The sequence below is a fragment of the Typopeltis vanoorti genome, chromosome 19 (assembly GCF_054136105.1).
Source record: "Typopeltis vanoorti isolate ZY-2024b chromosome 19, IOZ_Tvanoo_1.0, whole genome shotgun sequence".
Taxonomy (NCBI): Eukaryota; Metazoa; Arthropoda; class Arachnida; order Uropygi; family Thelyphonidae; genus Typopeltis; species Typopeltis vanoorti.
The window spans coordinates 23,733,394-23,754,515 of record NC_143567.1 but is presented as its reverse complement, the minus strand read 5'-3'; the positions used below and the strand labels follow the sequence as shown (position 1 = coordinate 23,754,515).

General features: G+C 34.1%; 1 protein-coding gene across 1 annotated transcript in view; it reads left to right on the top strand.

Moving 5' to 3' along the window:
• LOC150095911 (glutamate receptor ionotropic, kainate 2-like) overlaps positions 1-21,122 on the top strand; it is an 87,744-nt gene that overhangs the window by 54,988 nt on the left and 11,634 nt on the right. The window contains exons 2-14 of the mRNA XM_090409561.1: positions 5,677-5,829; positions 5,926-6,177; positions 6,834-7,012; positions 7,161-7,214; positions 7,493-7,654; positions 10,283-10,429; positions 10,698-10,802; positions 10,947-11,060; positions 11,550-11,753; positions 12,038-12,399; positions 12,682-12,880; positions 14,218-14,443; positions 15,059-15,315. Of these exons, the coding sequence (XP_090265687.1) occupies positions 5,677-5,829; positions 5,926-6,177; positions 6,834-7,012; positions 7,161-7,214; positions 7,493-7,654; positions 10,283-10,429; positions 10,698-10,802; positions 10,947-11,060; positions 11,550-11,753; positions 12,038-12,399; positions 12,682-12,880; positions 14,218-14,443; positions 15,059-15,315 (2,414 nt within the window). The remainder of the gene's footprint in view (positions 1-5,676; positions 5,830-5,925; positions 6,178-6,833; positions 7,013-7,160; positions 7,215-7,492; positions 7,655-10,282; positions 10,430-10,697; positions 10,803-10,946; positions 11,061-11,549; positions 11,754-12,037; positions 12,400-12,681; positions 12,881-14,217; positions 14,444-15,058; positions 15,316-21,122) is intronic.

Below are 21,122 nucleotides of genomic sequence, written 5' to 3'. Positions count from 1 at the left end.
AAAAAGTTGCCTTTTCTTCAAAAAGACATCCGAAGTAATTTCAATAGCTCAGATTCTCACACGTATTCTAATTTCTGATGGACCCCTGTTGCTTTAAATTTGTACTCTAGAATTTACATCCATCCTGTGCAGTCTTTTAAACCATTCATACTCACTGGCATGCATTCTAAATAAAGGAAACAAGCCTAAGAATTCATTCTAATAAAAACCAGCCATAAAGAGATCATCACTTCAATTTTGTTAGAAATAATAACAGAAAACATCAAAGGTCATCCTCTCCACCATCTGGAAGCATCTCAGTTGATCAATGAATTCCAGTATGTATTCCATCGCTCTTGTTCCACTGGTAGCCCTCTTTGCCAAGATCGCTAATTTACGGTCATAAGATAATTTAAGGTTTATTGAAACTCATGTATTTCCTATAAACATTTCGCTCTAATAATTATGTCTTTATGGTCTACTGTCTATCAGTTACAACCGGAATGCCACTTTCTCTCCTTCACCGTTCATTAATTGTCAACATAGGGGGTGACTACGTTTCATCCGTAGTCACCCCCTATGTTGGTTCAGTTTCCACTAAAATTGCTAGAATTTTGAAGCCTTACAACATCAGAGTTGTGTTTAAACCGACCACTACCACTAGACAGTTTTTAAGATCCCTTAAAGACAGCGTTCCATTTTTCAAATAATACCATGCCCTTGTGGACTTTCCTACACATAGGCCAAACTTCAAGAAGCCTGGAAATTAGACAGAAAGAACACGTTGGAGATGTAAATCAGAACAGAACGGATAACTCAGGTTTGGCGCATCACTTCTCAACTTCTAACCATGCAATAGATTGGGAAAACAGCTCAATGCCATATATAGAGGATGATTACAGATGCCGAATATTCAACGAAGCAGCAGTGGTCCTACGGACAGGAAATAACCTGAACAGAAATCAAGGAGAAGTATTGAAAGATACATGGAAAAATCTGATTAATTCATTAAGTATAGCGGAACTACAGTACGCTAAAAACTATGTAACGCGTATTCACAATAATGACTGAAGCATCTCACTACATGCATACACTGTCACGCGAGCTGTCAAATTTGGTTGCCTAACCAAAGGTGAAAAAAATAATAAATGTAAAAAAAAGAAAGAATACAGTAACCGTTTACAACGGTTACTGTATTCTTTCTTTTTTTTACATCTATTATTTTTTTCACCTTTTTTTTATTCTTGACAAAGCTAGACAGTATGCTAACGAAACTAGTCGGCGTTCTTGTACATATATGTATTAAACCGATGGTCATATGATCAGAATAAGTTTTTGTGTTTATTACAGTACATAAATACCAAATATGAATAGTCTAAATGTAATAAAAACATATAATTGTTATCCTCTTTAGACCAATTTTAAAGAAAGCAAAAAATATTTCAATGCAGACAAATCTCTCTTTCAATATCCCACGGCTTTAAAAGGCTTTCACTTGCCAGTGTTCCTGACAAAGATGAATGCAGCTGGATCGGAAAAAGTGATTTTATTTTTCCATGCCAGAAAACTGTTACTTTACTTTACAGTTACTTTACACAACATAACACAAGGAAGAACAATTTTAACACTGTCTTTCTTGCCTACTTGTCAGTATAATTATTCCTTCAAATTTCCACTGAATACGAAAAATGATTTCCATCTCTATTTATGGAATATTTCGCAAGCTATTTTCTAAATTATTCTGTCATTCAGACTGTCTGCTTCTGCTGGTTGCATCCATTAGAATCATCTAGAAAATTCTTTGTTCGAAGTGGTCTTTTCAGAGGAATTGATTGCCGCATGTGGTTCAGTAGGAAGAAATCAGCAGCTGAGCATACCTGATGTTTTATTCATTTGGTCATCAAGAGAGCCGTCTGGTGGCAGCCACAGAGAAATAGCTATATATAAAAAAAAAGCCGGTTTTATGCTTCCATATGGAAAATGTGCTAAATATCTGTCAGCTTGCGACGTTCAAAGGATTTAAATCTCAATTCAACCAAAAAATTACGTGCATGTTGGAGGTGGATCGAGTACGAATATTCTTTTAGACAATTTTTTTCTCTTTTAACTTAGCATATTAAAACGGAAAGTCATGCACGTTACTATGGTAACAGAATATGTTGCTATAGTAACCAACAATGTCTGAACCGGAAAAACAGAATTATTGATAGCAAGAGAGAGAGAGAGAGAGAGAGAGTTGCTAGCTTATATCTGCAATAAATTTGGCGATATAAGAGAAATTAAGGCATTTTGTGGCATCTCACATTTTAGAATAACACAAATAAATAGATATATCCCGAGAGTTGATTGCGCTTCTATATCCTATCAAAGACTGCCTCATGCAAAATAATCTACAGACAACATTATCACGTGATTGCAATGTGTTAATTTCATCTCTGACCAAGAATCTCGCATGACGACCCACAAAGCCATCCGCAAACTAAGAAAGGTGCTCTCCTAGGCAGGGTCGAACATCGGGCCTGATAGTCTGGATATGGAAACTATCTCCCAGAGGTTCAGAAAATCTACTGGGGTTCAGTTTAGCTAATCATATATAAAGAGCATCACAGGCTCGATTTTTACGGAAGAGCCACTGCACTTTTTTTTTACTGATTGCTTATAGGTTCTTTGACTCTCGTGTATGGGATCAGTATAAAAAAAGTGCAATGGCTCTTCCGTAAAAATCATTGAAGCCTGTAGAATAGAATCAGTGCTGAAACACTGCGCTGCGTATGTGAAATAGAGGTTGAAGTGAATCTATAAGAGAGGGATCATCTGTGAGCCTAACGTAACCTGTTGATTCAAAGAGAATGACTAGTTTTTGGATTCTGAGAACGCTGTTGATGTGATGTGTCTATGCCAGGAGAAACTACAGGTAAACGTTAGTGCAGGCTAGGGCCGTCGCCAGATTAGATCGCGCCCTGAAGCAAACAGTTAAATATCGCCCCTGATGGATTATAAGACAAAAATATAAGAAAATCGCCAATTACTATTTTGTTTTTGTTACAAGAGAAACATTAATGAAAAACGATTACATAATAATATTAATTAAATGTCTGCTCTACGGGATATCGCACAATGAAACTGTTTATAAGCTCTTCTAAATTTAAATTATAAGCTATTTCCGCCTCTATCGATATAGCTGCTAGACCGACCAATCTTTCTTGGGTCATTGCTGTTTGCAAATAATTTTTGATCAATTTAAGCTTGGAAAATCTTCTTTCTGCACTTGCTACGCTAACAGGAATTGTTAGCGTAGCGATATGGCTGAACGAACGCCCTTATGTAGCATAGAGGCAGCCTGCCCGTGAGGCAGGCTGCCTCTATGCTACAACCTGTCGACGATATTAGTCCAGTCAAAGAGATCTGATATTATCTGGTGATTTGTGTATTACTGAGGATAAGGGTAGGTGAACTGGAAACTCTTTTGCGCGAGAAAAGGCAAGACTGTGTTTTGATGACATTGAATATGACAAGGCTATTCCATTGAAGGATAATATGAAGATCGAAGTTTAAAGCACTGGCTGTAGATGATCTTGTACCGTTGGATGTCAGAGTACTGCATATCTTGTCAAATGAGTAGGATGAATGGAAAGTACTATCGTCTGAAAAGCAGTCGACAGGATTACTGCTGATTGTGCTCAGGTTTCTTGTATACAAGAGAAAGAGATTAGGTGACTGGCTAGTGCCTTAAGGCACTCCAGCATTTGTGGTGAAGTGACTTCAACAAAGGTTGGATTGGTGCATAAGAATGGTTCTCTTATAATTATTATTAATAATATCTTAATCAGGTGCGGCTCGTGCATAGTCACTGCGGAACTGCAGCACCCCCAATTTTTCTCGATATATAAATATATTTATTAATTTATTTATATTTCCCTGTAATTTTTAATTTTATCATCAACAATCATGTACAGTTCTCTTATTTTGTATAAAAAATAATAAAAATACATCGTGTAGCACTTAGGAAGGCGAAGGACGCTAGCAGCACTGTGTTTACCACAGTGTCATATTGCTACGCGCGCAAGCATATACACGTCATAGTGAGATGCGAGCTATTAGCGTAATGTGGCACTGTCCGTCGCGCAGTTCCACTGTTGTTTATATGCAGTTTGCGCCAGTAGTAGAGTGTTCGTAGTGCTTATCGTGTTTACTCTGTCTCTTTAAATATTTGGACATTACGCTTAAAGGATTTAATTGTAATGTCCAAAAATTGTAAATCCATTCCTTTAATTACAATTAAAGGAATGGCTTTTATTTTTAAGTAAGTTTGAATTACACCAAACTGTATAATTTTATCGATAACAAACAATATTTTTTCATGTTTCATTTTTTTAAAAAATTTTTTACCATAATTTTGATATTTTATCCAAACACGTATACACTGTACTTACAATGTGTGTGTATATTTCGAAAGTTGCAGCATCCCCACGATTTCAAGCCACGAGCCGCCACTGATCTTAATGTATTAATAATTAATAATATTATTATTAGTAGTAGTAATAATAATATTATGTTATTAATATTTTTGCGTAAATCGCTTCCACTAAGCATTGTAGGCCTGTCTTCCATTTAGTACCGTGGGTTGAGTAATTGATTTCTAGCACTAAAAGAGATTACACATGGTCTTTTTTTTTCAGGAAGCTCCTGAAAATTGGGTTGGGGAATGGGAAGATAGCCAGTCTGCACCTTTAGTTGTAGCTGAAAATGGAGATATGGCTATCAATAATATTAGAAGAATTGGAAAGAGTGTAACAAACAGTTGGCGCCCTCTCGTGGTCCTAAACCCTAACACTCGAGTCTTTTTCGAACAAGAATTTTAGTCTTGAATTAGGGGTTAAATTCTCAATTACTCGGAAAACAAATCGTACTTGTCTGAGCCAAAGGTCAAGTAATTTAACCTGTTCAAAAACACAGAAAAGTTCCCTAGTCAGAAACTAGAACCGAAATTATAATGGAGTTTTTTTTTTGGTAAATCCATTACATATATACTGTAATACAAGAGGAGTATTCTCTTTCTCTTGACATGCTCTAACTTTGATTTCGATTTAATTCTGTTTATTCCTTGTTTGGTTTTCCAACTACGTTGATTTACTTGAGTAAAAAATATGTGTTAAATGGATTGTTCGCCTAACTATAATCTGTTTCTTCAATTTCGTTAATTCATAACTGATTCACATTTATCAATTAATATACTTGCATGAAATAACGTTAGCTTAAAAAAAAAAAAAAAAAATTTGTCCATAAAAGTGGACTGCCATACTATAGCTGACAATATCAGTGACCTTGAATCACAAACAGTTCTGTTTGTGAACGAAAAAAAAAATGTTCACAACAATGCTTACGATTATTATTTCTTCACATAATAATAAAATAAAAAGCCGGCTAACCCTTTTATTAATTTTGAAACGATTAATTGCTTATAGAAGTAAAACTGATAGAGGGCGTTAATGTATACGAAGATAGGGCATTTTTGAAACGTTTCACCATTTTTTATAATGAAAAAGAGGAAACTGAGTACAGTATTACCATTTGTCAAAACTTCAGATTGTTCATGGAGTTTTCTTACTGTATCTACTAGATATACAAAATTATAAATGCATCATCTGTCTCAACATAGACTAGCCATTGCTTGAAGGTATATTCATCTCTTTCCAGCTGGACTCTTTGACAACACCGAAGATGACCATTATATAGCTTTACGAAATGTTGTGGAGCAAGTCAATGCAGACAGGTTGTTACCGAGAGTACAGTTAGCGTCGCGAATTTCAAGGGCTAAAAAAGATAATGCCTTCCGTATGGCAAAATTAGGTAAGGGTCAGTTCATCTGAATTTTAAATTATAATTAATAAATTATAATTTAATAATTACTAATCATTAAATTATTAAATTATTAATTTTTTTCAGTATGCTCAGTACTCGACAATGGAGTGGTAGCAGCAATTGGGCCCACTTCTCCGTCCAGTAGTCCCGTAGTTCAATCCACCTGCACAACGCTCAATGTTCCCCACATGGAGATCCAGCCAAGGTTTAGAATTGGTCATCAGGGTTACACAATCCATTTATATCCTAGTCCTTTTGTTTTAAGTAAGGCGTATCGAGATATGGTTGCATCAAGAGGATGGAAGTCGCTAACAGTCATCTTTGAAGAAGAGGAAGGTGAGAAGGTACTTGGACTTTGTAATTTGGTAAAAAAAAAAAAGGATAAAAAAATGCGTTTGAAATGTAGAGCAGTTAAAAAGTGTGCGAAAATATATAGTTTCAGCTAAAAAAAATCAGAAATACTTTAAATACTTTATTTATATGCTTATAATTTTTCTACTTTATACATTTAGGATTTAAGTAATTTATCTGTTATCGTCTGATTTATTAGAGTTAATTCTAGTAACTAAGCCAACGACATGAATATGTCTTTTTTTTTTTTTTTCTTCACGTGAATATCTCACGTGTAACAACTGGGTTTATTGCATATTGTTGTGTATTAAAGACCTAAAATACGTTTCTCGTATTTTCTGGTATCAGAATTCCTAGATGTTTCAAAAGGCTTACATTGTTTTGTATTCTGCCTGAATTTAGAAGCAACAGTAGAGTTTGTTTAAATAATAATAACATGAGTTGCGAGTTATTTCGATTTTTTTACTGTTATTATTCTAATTTGGTGAAATTATGAAATATTGCTAAATTCAGTGTCGCAAATAAAACAGTAAAATGTAAATATAGTGAAGTTTTATTAAAATAAATAAATACATAAAAATACAAATATAAATTAAGCCTTCGTAGGTTAGGCAAGTTATATATTTGTTTAACGTATTTAGCATTGATTCGTCTCCAGAACATTATCATGATGGCAAACAGTGGCGAAGTGAAAATCTCTCTGGTACCCCATGGATTCGGAGAACCCTACAGAAAGGTGCTGAAAGAAGTAGGAAAAAGAGGAGAGACAAATATTGTCGTTGATGTTCCTCTAAGAAGGGTGGAAGAATTTTTGAAGCAGGTAAATCTTATATCGCTATCTCAAGAGCAATTGAAAACCAAATATTAAGAAATAGCTGTTGGAATTAATGTTTTATTAAGACAAAAACATTAACTGAAATTTAAGTGTATTGATTGGTGCAATCATAATTCGTATTGTCGTTCTACAGGCTCATAATATGGGGATGATGACGGAATATCACAATTACTTCATCACTACATTAGTAAGTCTTTTAATTCATTTACGTACTCTATTCTTTCAAATTTACTTCATTTTACTTCTACAATTTGTATAGGTTCTTATCAGTTAAACGTCATCGGTGACGTCACAATAATAAGTCTTTATTTTGCGAATTTCCTACACATGCTCGTGATTTAATAATATGCGTTATCCTGGTTTACTATTCAATATCTTTTGGATATATAAATACATATAATTTTTTTTAATGAATGTTAGAATGATTGTTTTACTGGTACACTTTTCTTCTGCTGTTCCTTGCAGGATCTACATACTGTTGATATGCACGATTTCCAACATGGTCGCTCAAACATTTCTGGGTTTCGAGTGGTTACACCTCGTTCTCGAGTAGAGACTGATCCTCTACAAAGAGCGATGGTTGACTTGCATTACGGACGTATCATGAAAAAGCAGCGGCTCATAAAAGTAGGCCTGATCTTTTCCGATTGTTTTTTTCTTGTTAGACTTTTTATATAACATATTAAGTTTAAGTTAGATATTAACGAAAAGATACACTATGATCTACTTGAATTCTAATTTTAATTTGCAAAAATTAAAAAAAAAAACTTTTAATTTTAAGAAAATGTTTAGAACAATTCCTTAATAGTTTCGAATGCCAAACTATTCGAAAGTAAATAATGGATTTATTAGGAAAAAAAAATTGAATTCATAGAAGGTTATTAAGATAATAAAAATAATATCAGTAACGCTATAAAGTAAGTTTTTTAAAAAATGAAACAATCCAAAGTATTGTAATCCATTGGTTTCAATTATGTGCCTCAAAGATGAACAGACAAAGCCACGTTAAATTATTCAGAATTTGAATTCCATTTGTTTGCATTCTCCTAGCGCGTTTGGACGTAGTTGTGTTGTTAGATCATCTTAAGTCTGTAAGGTTAATTAATTAATCCACTTGTTTTTATCATAGTTTATCATCATTGCCCAAATTAATTACCAATGCATGAATAAATGCATTGGTGCATAAATTCTGATTCATGAATAAAATTTGGATTAACATAAAATAAACAATCGCGGCGCATGATTAGTAGAGTATGCGCAGAATACTGCGCAACACTATAAAACAAAGATCATTGCGAATTTTTTCATCTGCAACAAAAGCTGAATCGAGCGACCATTAACCATCACAATCTCTCACGAGTTCGTTCTTTTTTGTCTAATTTCTTCAAAAATGATAGAATAAAATTAATTTTAATGGTCTATGAATAATTTTAATGTCTGAATAAATCCATTTGATGAAAATACCAAAGGAAAACGTTTAGAACAAATAGTAAGTATGTTAAAGAAGTACAGAATTATGCAATTATATCCATTGAAGATGTATTAATAATTATTAATAACGTAAAAAGAAAACAAGAAAAAACGTTCAAATGCAATCTTAGAAGAATTAATTATTTTAAAATTTAGAAAGAACAAAATACACCTTATATTGTAATTAACATATATTATACCTTAATAGATTATATATATATATATATATAATGGATGGCAGTGCTGTACCCAATGAAGTTCTAACTGAGGCTCAGCTATTGCTGTTACCCATCTGCCATGATCAGAGCTTTAATAGCTTAATAACACCTTATCGCTACATTTTCCTCTACAGATAACGGGGACGATGAAAATCATTCTTGCTTCGCTCCCTTTAAGCCAGTCCTTATAAGGACTTAATAGATTATATTGTAATAATATTATAATTATAGTAAAAGTTTATCTCTTAAATGAAAAATATGTATTAATTAAATGGAAATTAAATCTCTCTTGTAATATTAGAATAAAATACGAAGCGAGTCTTCTACAAACTGATTTTATGATTTGTATTTAAAATGCATATAAATCAAAGGTCGCATTTATTATAATATAATCCCTGAGAATATTTATTCTTTAAATTTTTCTGTATAGGCAGAATATTTATTTATTTATTATTATTATTTTTTAAAAGCTAGAATATTAATTAGTTTTTTTTCTGTGATGATATATTTATTTTATTTTATTTTTTCTGTGAAGACAGAATAATATATTTATGCTGAAAAATATATTTCAGCATCCATAAAATAAAAACAGTTCTGAAATTAAATTCAAGGACTACATCTTTCATCCTCAGAGGAGCTTTCGTAGCAAGGCCGATAATAACCATCCACTTTGAATTGAAAGATATGGTTCCAATCCCTTATTGGGATATTGAGAACGGTTTCATGAACAGTTCTCATAGTTTACCATTGGGAAACTTATGTTTTCTTCCCATGAAAGAGGCAACCCTGCCGAAAAACTCATGCAGCGTAATCTCAACCAGGCATTTTGTATTCCATAACCTTACTACTAAGACCATGCAAATTGCCAATAACTAATACTCTGAAAGGTTTTTGTTTTCCTCAAAATATAAAATATAAATTTATAATGAACTTAAACAACAGAAAAGCACTTATTCGACAGCACCAAAAAAATAATCTTAATCAACAACATAGAGAACAGAATGACCTCTTTCTATCTCTGTTGTTCCCATGATCATTGCGTATTTCAGTCATCTTATATCCACGGTTATATAAAGTCAATATTTTTTACTACCAGCTGTGTCTTGCGGTGTTTTTATGGGAAACTGCATTGCCCTTAAATTATAAAGAAGAGTTCGTCTTCAACCTCTTGACAGAAGGTGCACTTTCACGTAATCGATTTCCTTTTGGATTCACAGTGTCATGTGACTGTGCAAGGTTCATTGCTCATTCATCGATCGGATGCAAACGTATTCTGTGTGGAATCGAGGCAGATGCTCTGAAGAAACTTGCCAAATCTTCTAACACTGGAGTGTAGCCCTTCTTCAATGGTATTTCCTATTTAGATAAAAATGAATCTTTAATTGGTCAAGTACAATTAAAATACGGTCCTCTTTATCTATCGCTTCCGTATCTTTGCGCATGCTCACTTTACTGATAAAGAAGTAGTTGCCATTTCATACGAGTCCATAATTACCGATGAATGAATCTTGTATTTGTAATTAGTAATACATTGTTTTTTTTTTCTGATTTTATTAATTACATGTAGACGGAGATAGCACTGGTGCACGATGCCGTCAATGCCCTTGCGGAAGCCATCCGTTCCATGAATATGTCCCTAAGAGTGCCAAGACGATCATGTTCCAACATGATGAATTGGAATCAGGGACGCTATCTGCTCAACCACTTGAAAAACGTAAGATTTTTTTTTTTTTTTTAGGATAAAGAATTCAGTTTTTTAGGAAAATATGTACAATCAAATTTTAAATAAATATTAATTTCATTTTAAAAACCATTCTCAAATTTGAGAATGATTTCGGGACATTTACAAACCATTTACACACTGAGGAGACCGGTGGTCTCACACGTGGTGAATGGAAATAAAAATAAATAATTGATTGATTTTCTTTTTATTTCTCTTGATTGAGCAATTGATGATTTATTATATAGATTTTTTTTAACAGACGTCCATTCAAGGGATGACAGGCTGGGTTCAGTTTGACAGTAACGGATTCCGGACCAATTTCACACTCGACATACTAGAACTAAAACGATCTGGATTGACAAAGGTTGGAAATTTTTCATTAATTTCATAGTAATAATATTTACTTAAATTCCTGACTGTTCAAAAAAATTGTTACGTAATATTTGTTTTTCATTTTTTATAAAGCCTTTAATTTGTTCATTTAAACGGATACTTTTTGTGTATGCAGGTTGGTGAATGGAATATAACACATGGAATGACCTTTACGAGAAATTACTCGACTCTCTACAACGAAGTTATTCAATCACTTCGAAACAGAACACTGACAGTTACAACAATTCTAGTAAGTTCAGAAAATAATCTGTTTGTATTATATATATTATATTATAAGTTCAGAAAATAATCTGCTTATATTATATTATAAAGTGGAATTAATTTTCAAACTTCTTTGAAAGATTTTCGAATGCTCGATGGGAAAATAGCAAAAGTGTGTTTTAATTACTATGATATTGATTCTCACAATCATCCTTATAAGGATAAGGATGATTGCCAGAATCAAACAATTGTGTAAAAATAAGGATGATTGCCAGAATCAAACAATTGTGTATAAAAAGTTTGAAAATTAATTCAACTTTATTATGCAAATGTTCTTCCAAATATAAATGCTGATATGCTAATAAATAAAAGGTGTTTTTAACTATTGTTTTTATAAAACTAAAAGCACTCCAAATAAACTAAATTTTTATAGAATCTGATTTATTGTATAAGTTTCCTTCTTATTCTATATAATATTCAATCAAACTTTTAAAATATCTTCTCTTCATTCCCTCAGAATTCTCCTTACATGATGTTGAAACAATCAGGAGAGAAGTTGATCGGAAATGACCAGTTTGAAGGCTACTGTTTGGATCTGCTTGAAGAAATGTCTAAAGTTCTAGGGTTCAGATACGAACTAAAACTTGTTCGAGACAGTTCTTATGGATCCAGAAACGATATTGGAGAATGGAATGGTATGATCAGGGAGCTTGTGGACCGGGTGAGACATTTGTCAATTCAAATTACGAGCATACCAAGAAAAAAAAAATTCTTGTTAAATCTTTATCTACATACAGAATATAGATAACTGCATACATTAGTTTCTAAAACTAATTTCATTATTTTCAATCTATTTTTTATATATATTCGTGATTTAAGCATAAATTTGTATTTATAAGTTGAAATAAAGATCAATTCTTTACTAAATAATTTTCCATAAAAATTATAATTAATTCTGTTTAATGAGGAACACGTCTTTACTCAAAGGTGTATTTTTACTTCCAGGAAGCTGATCTGGCTGCAGCCGATTTGACCATCACCTATGAGAGGGAAGAAGTAGTAGATTTTACAATGCCATTCATGCACTTAGGAATTAGTATTTTGTTCAAAAAACCGTCCAGGAAATCGCCGAAATTATTCTCATTTTTAGCTCCTCTTTCAGCAGATGTGTGGGTTTACATGGCTTCAGCTTACTTCGGAGTCAGCATCCTTCTATTTCTCTTAGCTCGCTTTACTCCATACGAATGGACAGGGCGCCATTCTCTGGAAAGGGACCATGAGATTTTGGAAAATCCATTCAATCTTCTCAACAGTTTTTGGTTCACTACAGGATCTTTCATGCAGCAAGGTTCAGAGTTCACCCCCAGGTACGTTACACCGAAACTTTGTTAAAAAACAGGAGAAAGAATTTTAAAAGTGCGTTGAAAGTATGTATGGAATGGATAAAATTATAATCCTATTATAATTAAAATTGCAATACATAATTATGATTAAATATATGATTAATTCCATAAATTATAATACATAAGTGTAATTATAATTAAAAATCCATAATTATAATTAAACTATATTTAAATCCATAAAATTAAGATCCATAATTTTAATTAAAATTATAATGGAATCCTTTTTTCTTTTTTGGTTTTTTATAGAGCGATCTCTACAAGGATTCTTGGCGCCACCTGGTGGTTCTTTACGTTAATCATGATATCTTCTTACACAGCAAACCTTGCTGCTTTTTTAACCGCTGAAAGGATGACGTCACCTATTGAAAACGCAGACGATCTTGCAAAACAGTCCCGGATTGAATATGGCTGTGTAGTTTCCGGATCAACAAAGTCTTTCTTTAAGGTCAGTATAATCCACAATTCATTTATAGAATTAAATAGCAAAGACACTGCTTAAGCTGAACAATTGTTATGTTAGTAGCGTAATATTTATTCTTTCTTGAATGGAAAATGAAGAGGGGGAAAAAAGTCTAATTTTCGAACACTATTATATCGTTAAGCGCGATATGGTGCAACAGCGGCTCGAATGGAAATCTTCACTGACCAGCAGGAAATGCATTTTCCATTGATGTCAATAAAATACTTCAAATTATTAAAATATCTCGTAAACTTTTGTCTTTAAACAAGACTTAATTAATGTAACTCCATTTAGTTATATTAATTAACATAATTATGAATCACTTTTTTGGTTATTTTTAGTTTGTAGAATAAAACAAGAAAGAAGTAATATTATGCAAAAAAGTGGTATACTTATATGCTAACAATATTTCTTAAAGATATTATTAATTTTTAAAATTTACCTAAGTAAAATGATTTTATAAACTACACCTTTTCTATTTTAATATAGTTTTTCTAGTGCTTTTAGGATTATTCATTAAATTATTAGGGTGGTGGAAGGAATCAATCGACCGTGAGATGCGGTGATTGATTCATTCAATCCAATACCCTTGGAGGGTAATGGATGGCAATGCTGTAGCTAATGAAGTTCTAACTGAGGCTCGGCTATTGCTGTTACCCTCCTGCCATGATCAGAGCTTTAATAGCTCAATAACACCTTATCCCTATATTGTCCTCTACAGTTAACGGGGAAGATGAAAAGCATTCTTGCTTCGCCCCTTTAAGCCAGTCCTTATAAGGACTATAAATTATTAGCTGTTTCAAAAAATCCACATCCACAGGTTGTCTTTGGAAAGAATATTGCCACCAATGAGGTCGACTAAATTTAATGAGCACTGCTTTTTCACTCAAGATAAAAAAAAAAAACTGGCATCTTAAAAACAGCTATTTTAAAATTATTTTGCAAGTATCTGGTTCATTTCAGTCTAATGAAGCGTGGGCCCTCAAATATTTCGCAGGAGGGAATTCGTTTAATAAGTGTCAGATTCTAACTATAATAAAGCTAATTTTATGACGCAGTTCTGATAGAGGTGACATTTGTAAATAGTAAAGCTTGCACTTTCAAAAAAAAAAAAAAAAACATTTTTCATAATAACTTTTTATGAAAATTACATATGCATTTGATATCCAATGTGACTAAATGGATGTTGTAATAATTCTAATTTATAAAAAGAAATTAAATCAAATCAATTCCATAAAATAATATTGAAATAATTAAAATTGCTTACCAATGTTTATGCCCTATTTTATGTTCAGCGTTTTTTTTTTTTTTTTTTCATTTAGAATTCGAAGATCCCAGTATACAAACGTATGTGGACTGTAATGGAGTCAACTAGTCCATCTGTGTTCACTGAATCCAACGCAAGAGGCGTGGAAAGGACTCTGGAGGGCAGTTATGCTTTTCTTATGGAGTCCACGTCCATTGAATTCGAGATTAGAAGAAACTGCGATCTTATACAAATAGGAGGGCTGTTAGATTCCAAAGGATATGGAATTGCAATGCCACCAGGTAAGAAATATTTTTTTCTTATTCGGTGGGAAGAAATTTCTTTAGGAGATTTTAGAATAGGAACAAAACAGTCTGCGAAAATTACAAGAAATACTGGTGTATATAATGCCAATTGTGGCAATTGATTATAAGACGAAATGAGTCGATTCTCTTTGTTTTGTTATTTCGCAATGTTCAAATCAAGTGTCAGGCGTCAGCGTACAATTAATTTTTGTTGTCCTTTGTCTCCTGAGACCTCCATTCAGGAGTCGCTGATTCTTTCTCTTCGTGGTTTGATTAACAGAGGGGCAGATACATCCTACCGATTGTGCAGAAATTAATATCAACGAAATCCCAGCTGCTATGTTTTTTTGTGATCATCTTAGTCTAATATCTCTGAACAGGTCAGAATGGAAATATAAACAAAAACGTGTCATTTCACACAGTTTATTTTACATGCGTTTTGTGTTTGTGTGTGTGTGACAAATATATAATTTTTTTTAAATAATAAATGCTTCTGAAAAGATATATAAAATCACACATTCTCTCCCCCCCTCCCCCAGTTATTCTTGTCATTGTGTTGCTCTCCAAAAACATTTTAAGGACAATTGCTTTATTTTTCCTTAATCAATTCAGGTTCACCGTATCGTACAGCGTTCTCTAGTGCCATCCTGAAGTTACAGGAAGATGGTGTCTTACACGAGCTTAAAGAAAGATGGTGGAAAAATCCCAGCTCAACAGATTGTCCAGTGGAAGATAAACAGCCGATAACCTCTACAAGCGAGTTGGGTTTTGCTAGTGTTGGAGGAGTTTTTGTGGTTCTTTTAGCGGGACTTGGATGTGCCTGTATCATCGTTGTGATGGAGTTTATTTGGAAAACTAAATATCACAAGGTGGGGACTTGTACAAATAAAAATATTAAGGATCTCTTTATTTTTATTGTAATAACTAATCCTAAGGAAATATTTCCGATATTTAAATGAAATCTATTCATTCAATGGCTGGTACTTAAAAAATAAGTGTTTTTACAATTACATATTTTACGATTAATATTAATCATTTATTATTATTATTATTATTATTATTATTATTATTATTATTATTATTATTATTATTATTATTATTATTATTATTATTGAAGTATGTGGCTTGTATGTGTGATATATAAAGTTCCTAAACTTTTGTTATTTGCAAAAACGAAACAAATAAAGCATTCTTATCTCTTTTATTATAGAGATACCGCTTTGACCAGAGTGAAAATGATGTATAGACTACACAATCTCCCATCGGCCAAATCGGATGTGCGAGGAAGCCATGGAAGAGGACCGATATGGTGTGATATTTAAGACAAATCAAAGACTCGTAGAAATCATCGGTGTTGTTCTAACCCATCCCCATCTATGTGGTGACAAAAGTCCAAAACCTGCTCATGTAATATGTTTATATATATATTTATTGAAATGCCAAATCATTCTACAGATCTTCAGGTTCATGAACGTAAAATACAAAAAGCACATTGGGTGCAGATATTTGAAACATCTAATGCAGTTTCATTTATTGAAGCATCAATAGGCTGATTGTTTTCTCGAAATTGTTCTGAAAAGATCTTTTAACTACAAGATGTTTGTTAAAACATTAAATGCTAAAAAAAAGAATATTTTAAATTTATCTCTGTATAGTCGCAATGTGTATGAATATATTTTTCTATTTATTATGAAATAAAACAGTTTTGAAAATATGTTTTCGTGTATTCTATTTTTTTGAAGCTAAAGAAATTAACAAAATGGATAATCGAATTTTAAAAAAAATAATAATCTTTTCGTGGTATTACAAGTTGATGAATTTTACTTGTAAAGACTTAAGATTTTTAAAATTTAAAAAACAATAATAATCCTTTCTTGCTATTACAAGTTGATGAATGTTTCTTTTAAAGACTTGATATTTTTAAGATTTTACTTGTTACATCTCCATTAAAAAAATGAAACTACTCTTGTAATGATAATGACAATAGTGACGTAAGAATGACATTTTTATGTCTTTATAAGACGCAAGACGCAAGACGTTGCTGACTATAAGGGCGAAGCAAAATGCTTTTTTATTCCCTGCTATCTGATAAGGATTGCTGTGTGAGGAAAAGTTTATGAGCTAAGAGCTCTGCCTGAGTGGGTGCGATTCAGAGATCTTCATTTGGAAGTAGGATGGCCTTCGGTCTCCTATATTTTGAGAAGTCTGTTTCATCATAATTGGCTGCTTGTTGCACTAATTCATTTGGATGTGAAGAGGACACTGAGAAGAACTTCACTGCTGAAGACTGCAGGAAAGAGTAGATGTAGGGGATATTTGTATCCCGGTGAAGTTGGACATTTCTGACGTACCATGGTGCGTTTAATATCATGCGGAGACATTTGTTTTGCACTTTCTGTGGTTTGAGGATATTTGTACTTGTGTGACTCCAGGCTGGGGACGCGTAAGTAATAATGGGTCGAATCAACAGTTGATAAAGGAGCAGTTTTATTTTGGTATCCAGCTTGCTATTCCTATTGATAAGAGGGTAAAGCTGTGCAATGACTCTTGATGCTTTTGAACATGAGGCTTTTATATGTGAACTGAAAGTTAGTTTTCTGTCCAGCAGTATATCCAGATATTTGGCTTCTGCTTTCCAGGGAATCTTGGTATTAAATAGGAACATCCTTATATCCGTATAAGGACTGGCTTAAAGGGGCGAAGCAAGAATGCTTTTCATATTCCCCGTTATCTGTAGAGGACAGTGTAGGGATAAGGTGTTATTGAGCTATTAAAGCTCTGATCATGGAAAGAGGGTAACAGCAATAGGCCATCCTCAGTTACAACTTCATTGGCTACAGCATTGCCATCCGTTACCTTCCAAGGGTATTGGATTGAATGAATCAATCACCGCATCTTATCCTTATAAGGACTGGCTTAAAGGGGCGAAGCAAGAATGCTTTTCATCTTCCCCGTTATCTGTAGAGGACAGTGTACGGATAAGTGTTATTGAGCTATTAAAGCTCTGATCATGGCAGGAGGGTAACAGCAATAGCCGAGCCTCAGTTAGAACTTCATTGGCTACTGCATTGCCATCCATTACCCTCCAAGGGTATTGGATTGAATGAATCAATCACCGCATCTCACGGTCGATTGATTCACCGCATCTAGTCCTTTATAGTCCTTATAAGGACTGGCTTAAAGGGGCGAAGCAATAATGCTTTTTATCCTCCCCGTTATCTGTAGAGGACAGTGTAGGGATAAGGTGTTATTGAGCTATTAAAGCTCTGATCATGGCAGGAGGGTAACAGCAATAGCCAAGCCTCAGTTAGAACTTCATTGGCTACAGCATTACCATCCATTAGCCTCCAAGGGTATTGGATTGAATGAATCAATCACCGCATCTCACGGTCGATTGATTCCCCCTACCCACCGCATCTTATAAACTTATAAGGACTGGCTTAAAGGGGCGAAGCAAGAATGCTTTTCATCTTCCCCGTTATCTGTAGAGGACTGTGTAGGGATAAGGTGTTATTGAGCAATTAAAGCTCAGATCATGGCAGGAGGGTAACAGCAATAGCCGAGCCTCAGTTAGAACTTCATCGGCTACAGCATTGCCCTCCAAGGGTATTGGATTGATTGAATCAATCACTGCATTCGATATCACCCCTCCATCCCACCGCATCTTATAAGGACTGGCTTAAAGGGGCGAAGCAAGAATGCTTTTCATATTCCCCGTTATCTGTAGAGGACAGTGTAGGGATAAGGTGTTATTGAGCTATTAAAGCTCTGATCATGGCAGGAGGGTAACAGCAATAGCCGAGCCTCAGTTAGAACTTCATTGGCTACAGCATTGCCATCCATTACCCTCCAAGGGTATTGGATTTAATGAATCAATCACCGACTATGTAAGTAAAGGTGAAATCTCAAAAATACGGACGATCTCTAGGCCACTCCATAGTGGGCGAAAGACCATCCTAATCTCAGCGTTGGTTCCACTCAGTGACGGTTTCCCCGACCACTGAGCAGAACCGCTCATATTCCGAGGAAAATAATTCACCGGCAAGTACCCCTCAGCGGGCCGTGCCGGAGAACACTTTCCCCGGCAGGGGAAAGTGTTCTCCGGCACGGAGTGTTCGCTCTCTTAGGGCAAAACCTAAGAGAGCGAACTCATTAACCCAGGATAACAGCAAACAGCCGAACCTCAGTTAAACTTCATTGGTTCAGCATTGCCATCCGTTACCCTATATGGGCATCTCATATAAAATCAATCACCGTAATGTGTAAGTAAAGGTGATATCTCAAAAATATCGGACGATCTCTAGGCCACTCATTGGTGGGCGAAAGACCGTCCAAATCTCAGCGTTGGTTCTACTCAGTGAAACTCGAGTACCGAGTAGAACCGCTCATATTCCGAGGAAAATAATTCACCGGCAAGTACCCCTCAGCGGGCCGTGCCGGAGAACACCTTCCCCGGAGACTCAAAGTGCTCCCTTAGGGCAAAACCTAAGAGAGCGAACTCATTTACCCAGGATAACAGCAACAGCCGAACCTCAGTTAAACTTCATTGGTTCAGCATTGCCATCCGTTACCCTATATGGGCATCTCATATAAAATCAATCACCGTATGTGTAAGTAAAGGTGATATTCTCAAAAATATCGGACGATCTCTAGGCCACTCATTCGTGGGCGAAAGACCGTCCAAATCTCAGCGTTGGTTCTACTCAGTGAAACTCGAGTACCGAGTAGAACCGCTCATATTCCGAGGAAAATAATTCACCGGCAAGTACCCCTCAGCGGGCCGTGCCGGAGAACACTTTCCCCGGAGACTCAAAGTGCTCCCTTAGGGCAAAACCTAAGAGAGCGAACTCATTTACCCAGGATAACAGCAACAGCCGAACCACAGTTAAACTTCATTGGTTCAGCATTGCCATCCGTTACCCTATATGGGCATCTCATATCTCATATATAAAATCAATCACCGCATCTCACGGTCGATTGATTCATCTACCCTCCCCCCACATCTATCTTTCTATCCCCCACATCTATCGATCAGCATCTATCTTTTGTAACAAATTTATATATATTTTTATGAATAAAATATAATGGTAGATAAGATTCTTTTTAAAATTATTTAATTTATTGAAACATTTCTCAATATTTTATAGTATTTAAACAAAATAATTTACTTTAAATAATATTATATTTCAATATTTAATTATTAGAAGAATTATCTCGATACATGTATCAGCAGATATTGTGTTATGCTGAAGAATTATCATTAATATGGCTAAAATGGTTCAGCGAATAGATGGCCAAATAAAAATATCAGATCTTAATATCATATTTAGTATCACAGTCAGGTTAAATTATCGAATATATTTCATCCAGACAAAGGCGCCATCACAAATTCTGTGCAAGGTTTTTTTTTTGTTGTTGTTGCATGTATCCGTGCGCGCGCGCGCGCGCGTGTGTGTGTGGTCGATCTTAGCATTGATTCTTCAATTTTTTTTTCTCGCAAACTTTATCTATAGTTGGTAGACGGCCTATCCTTCGTTAATCTTGAATCGATTTTTATTCTAAAATGTTTCGTTTGAACAACAAAAGTGTTCTTTTTGGAAAAAGATATCGATTAATGTTCTTGGAAATCCATAAAATATTAGCAACGAATTTTACTAGGAGAACCTACGCGACAGCCATATTGAATCTAATTCCTCAAGATTTATATCGTTTTAATCTGAAACCATATAAACAAAATCAAAGCATAAAATACTGTATATAGGTGTTGTACAAAGATATTATAAACAGATTTTTTTATCACAAGAGGGGATAAGGGATTATATAAACAGGTGTAAGAGGCTCAACAATAAAGTAACTAAATTACTCTAATAAATAGGTGTAAATAAAAAAACATATTGGAAAATTTTGCCACGCTTTGGTCACTATAGTCTCCCACTGATCATGGCACACCTTTTTCTAAAATTAATAATAACCATATTTTAATCATACTTTTTTTATATGTTCATTACTACGCCATTAAAGAAAGTCAATAAAATCTCTTTGTAAATCCTTGTAATACTTCTTATTATTGATCCATTGTTCAATGTTATCGAAAAGTAAACGGAGCATAAATTAATATAATACTCCGAGGTGCAACATAAACTTACACAACCTCCGTTTCAATAGTTACTAGAGATTATAACATGCTTTATTAAACACTCCAAGCTACCACATTTATCACATAAAAAAGCGTGTGGACCTGACAGCATATACGTTGCTTATCTACCCAGAATAAAGGTAGACATATTAAATGAAAGAGAAGACAAATTACGCCCTAAAAAGATTTTTTTCCCCTCTGGTTGCTGATATGAAGAAATTATCATATATTGGCAGTTTTTTTGTTATTATTATTATTAGGATAGAAGAAATTTATCAATGAATATTTGCTCTGTTCTTTATTTTTTTCTAATTACTATTGATCAACATTAATGGAAATACATTTTTACAAATATTACCACTCTGCTCAACTATTTAATACGTCTGCGCTTTGAAGAATGCTCATTTCAGCTGTTGTCATAGCAACGCGCGCGATATGGAAGCCAATCACCGATTAGGAGTGCAACTCGAGTTTTATTTCGACTGTAATCGCAATTCATTATTTTACTTGTGACAGAAAGAATTTTAAATGAGCAAGTGA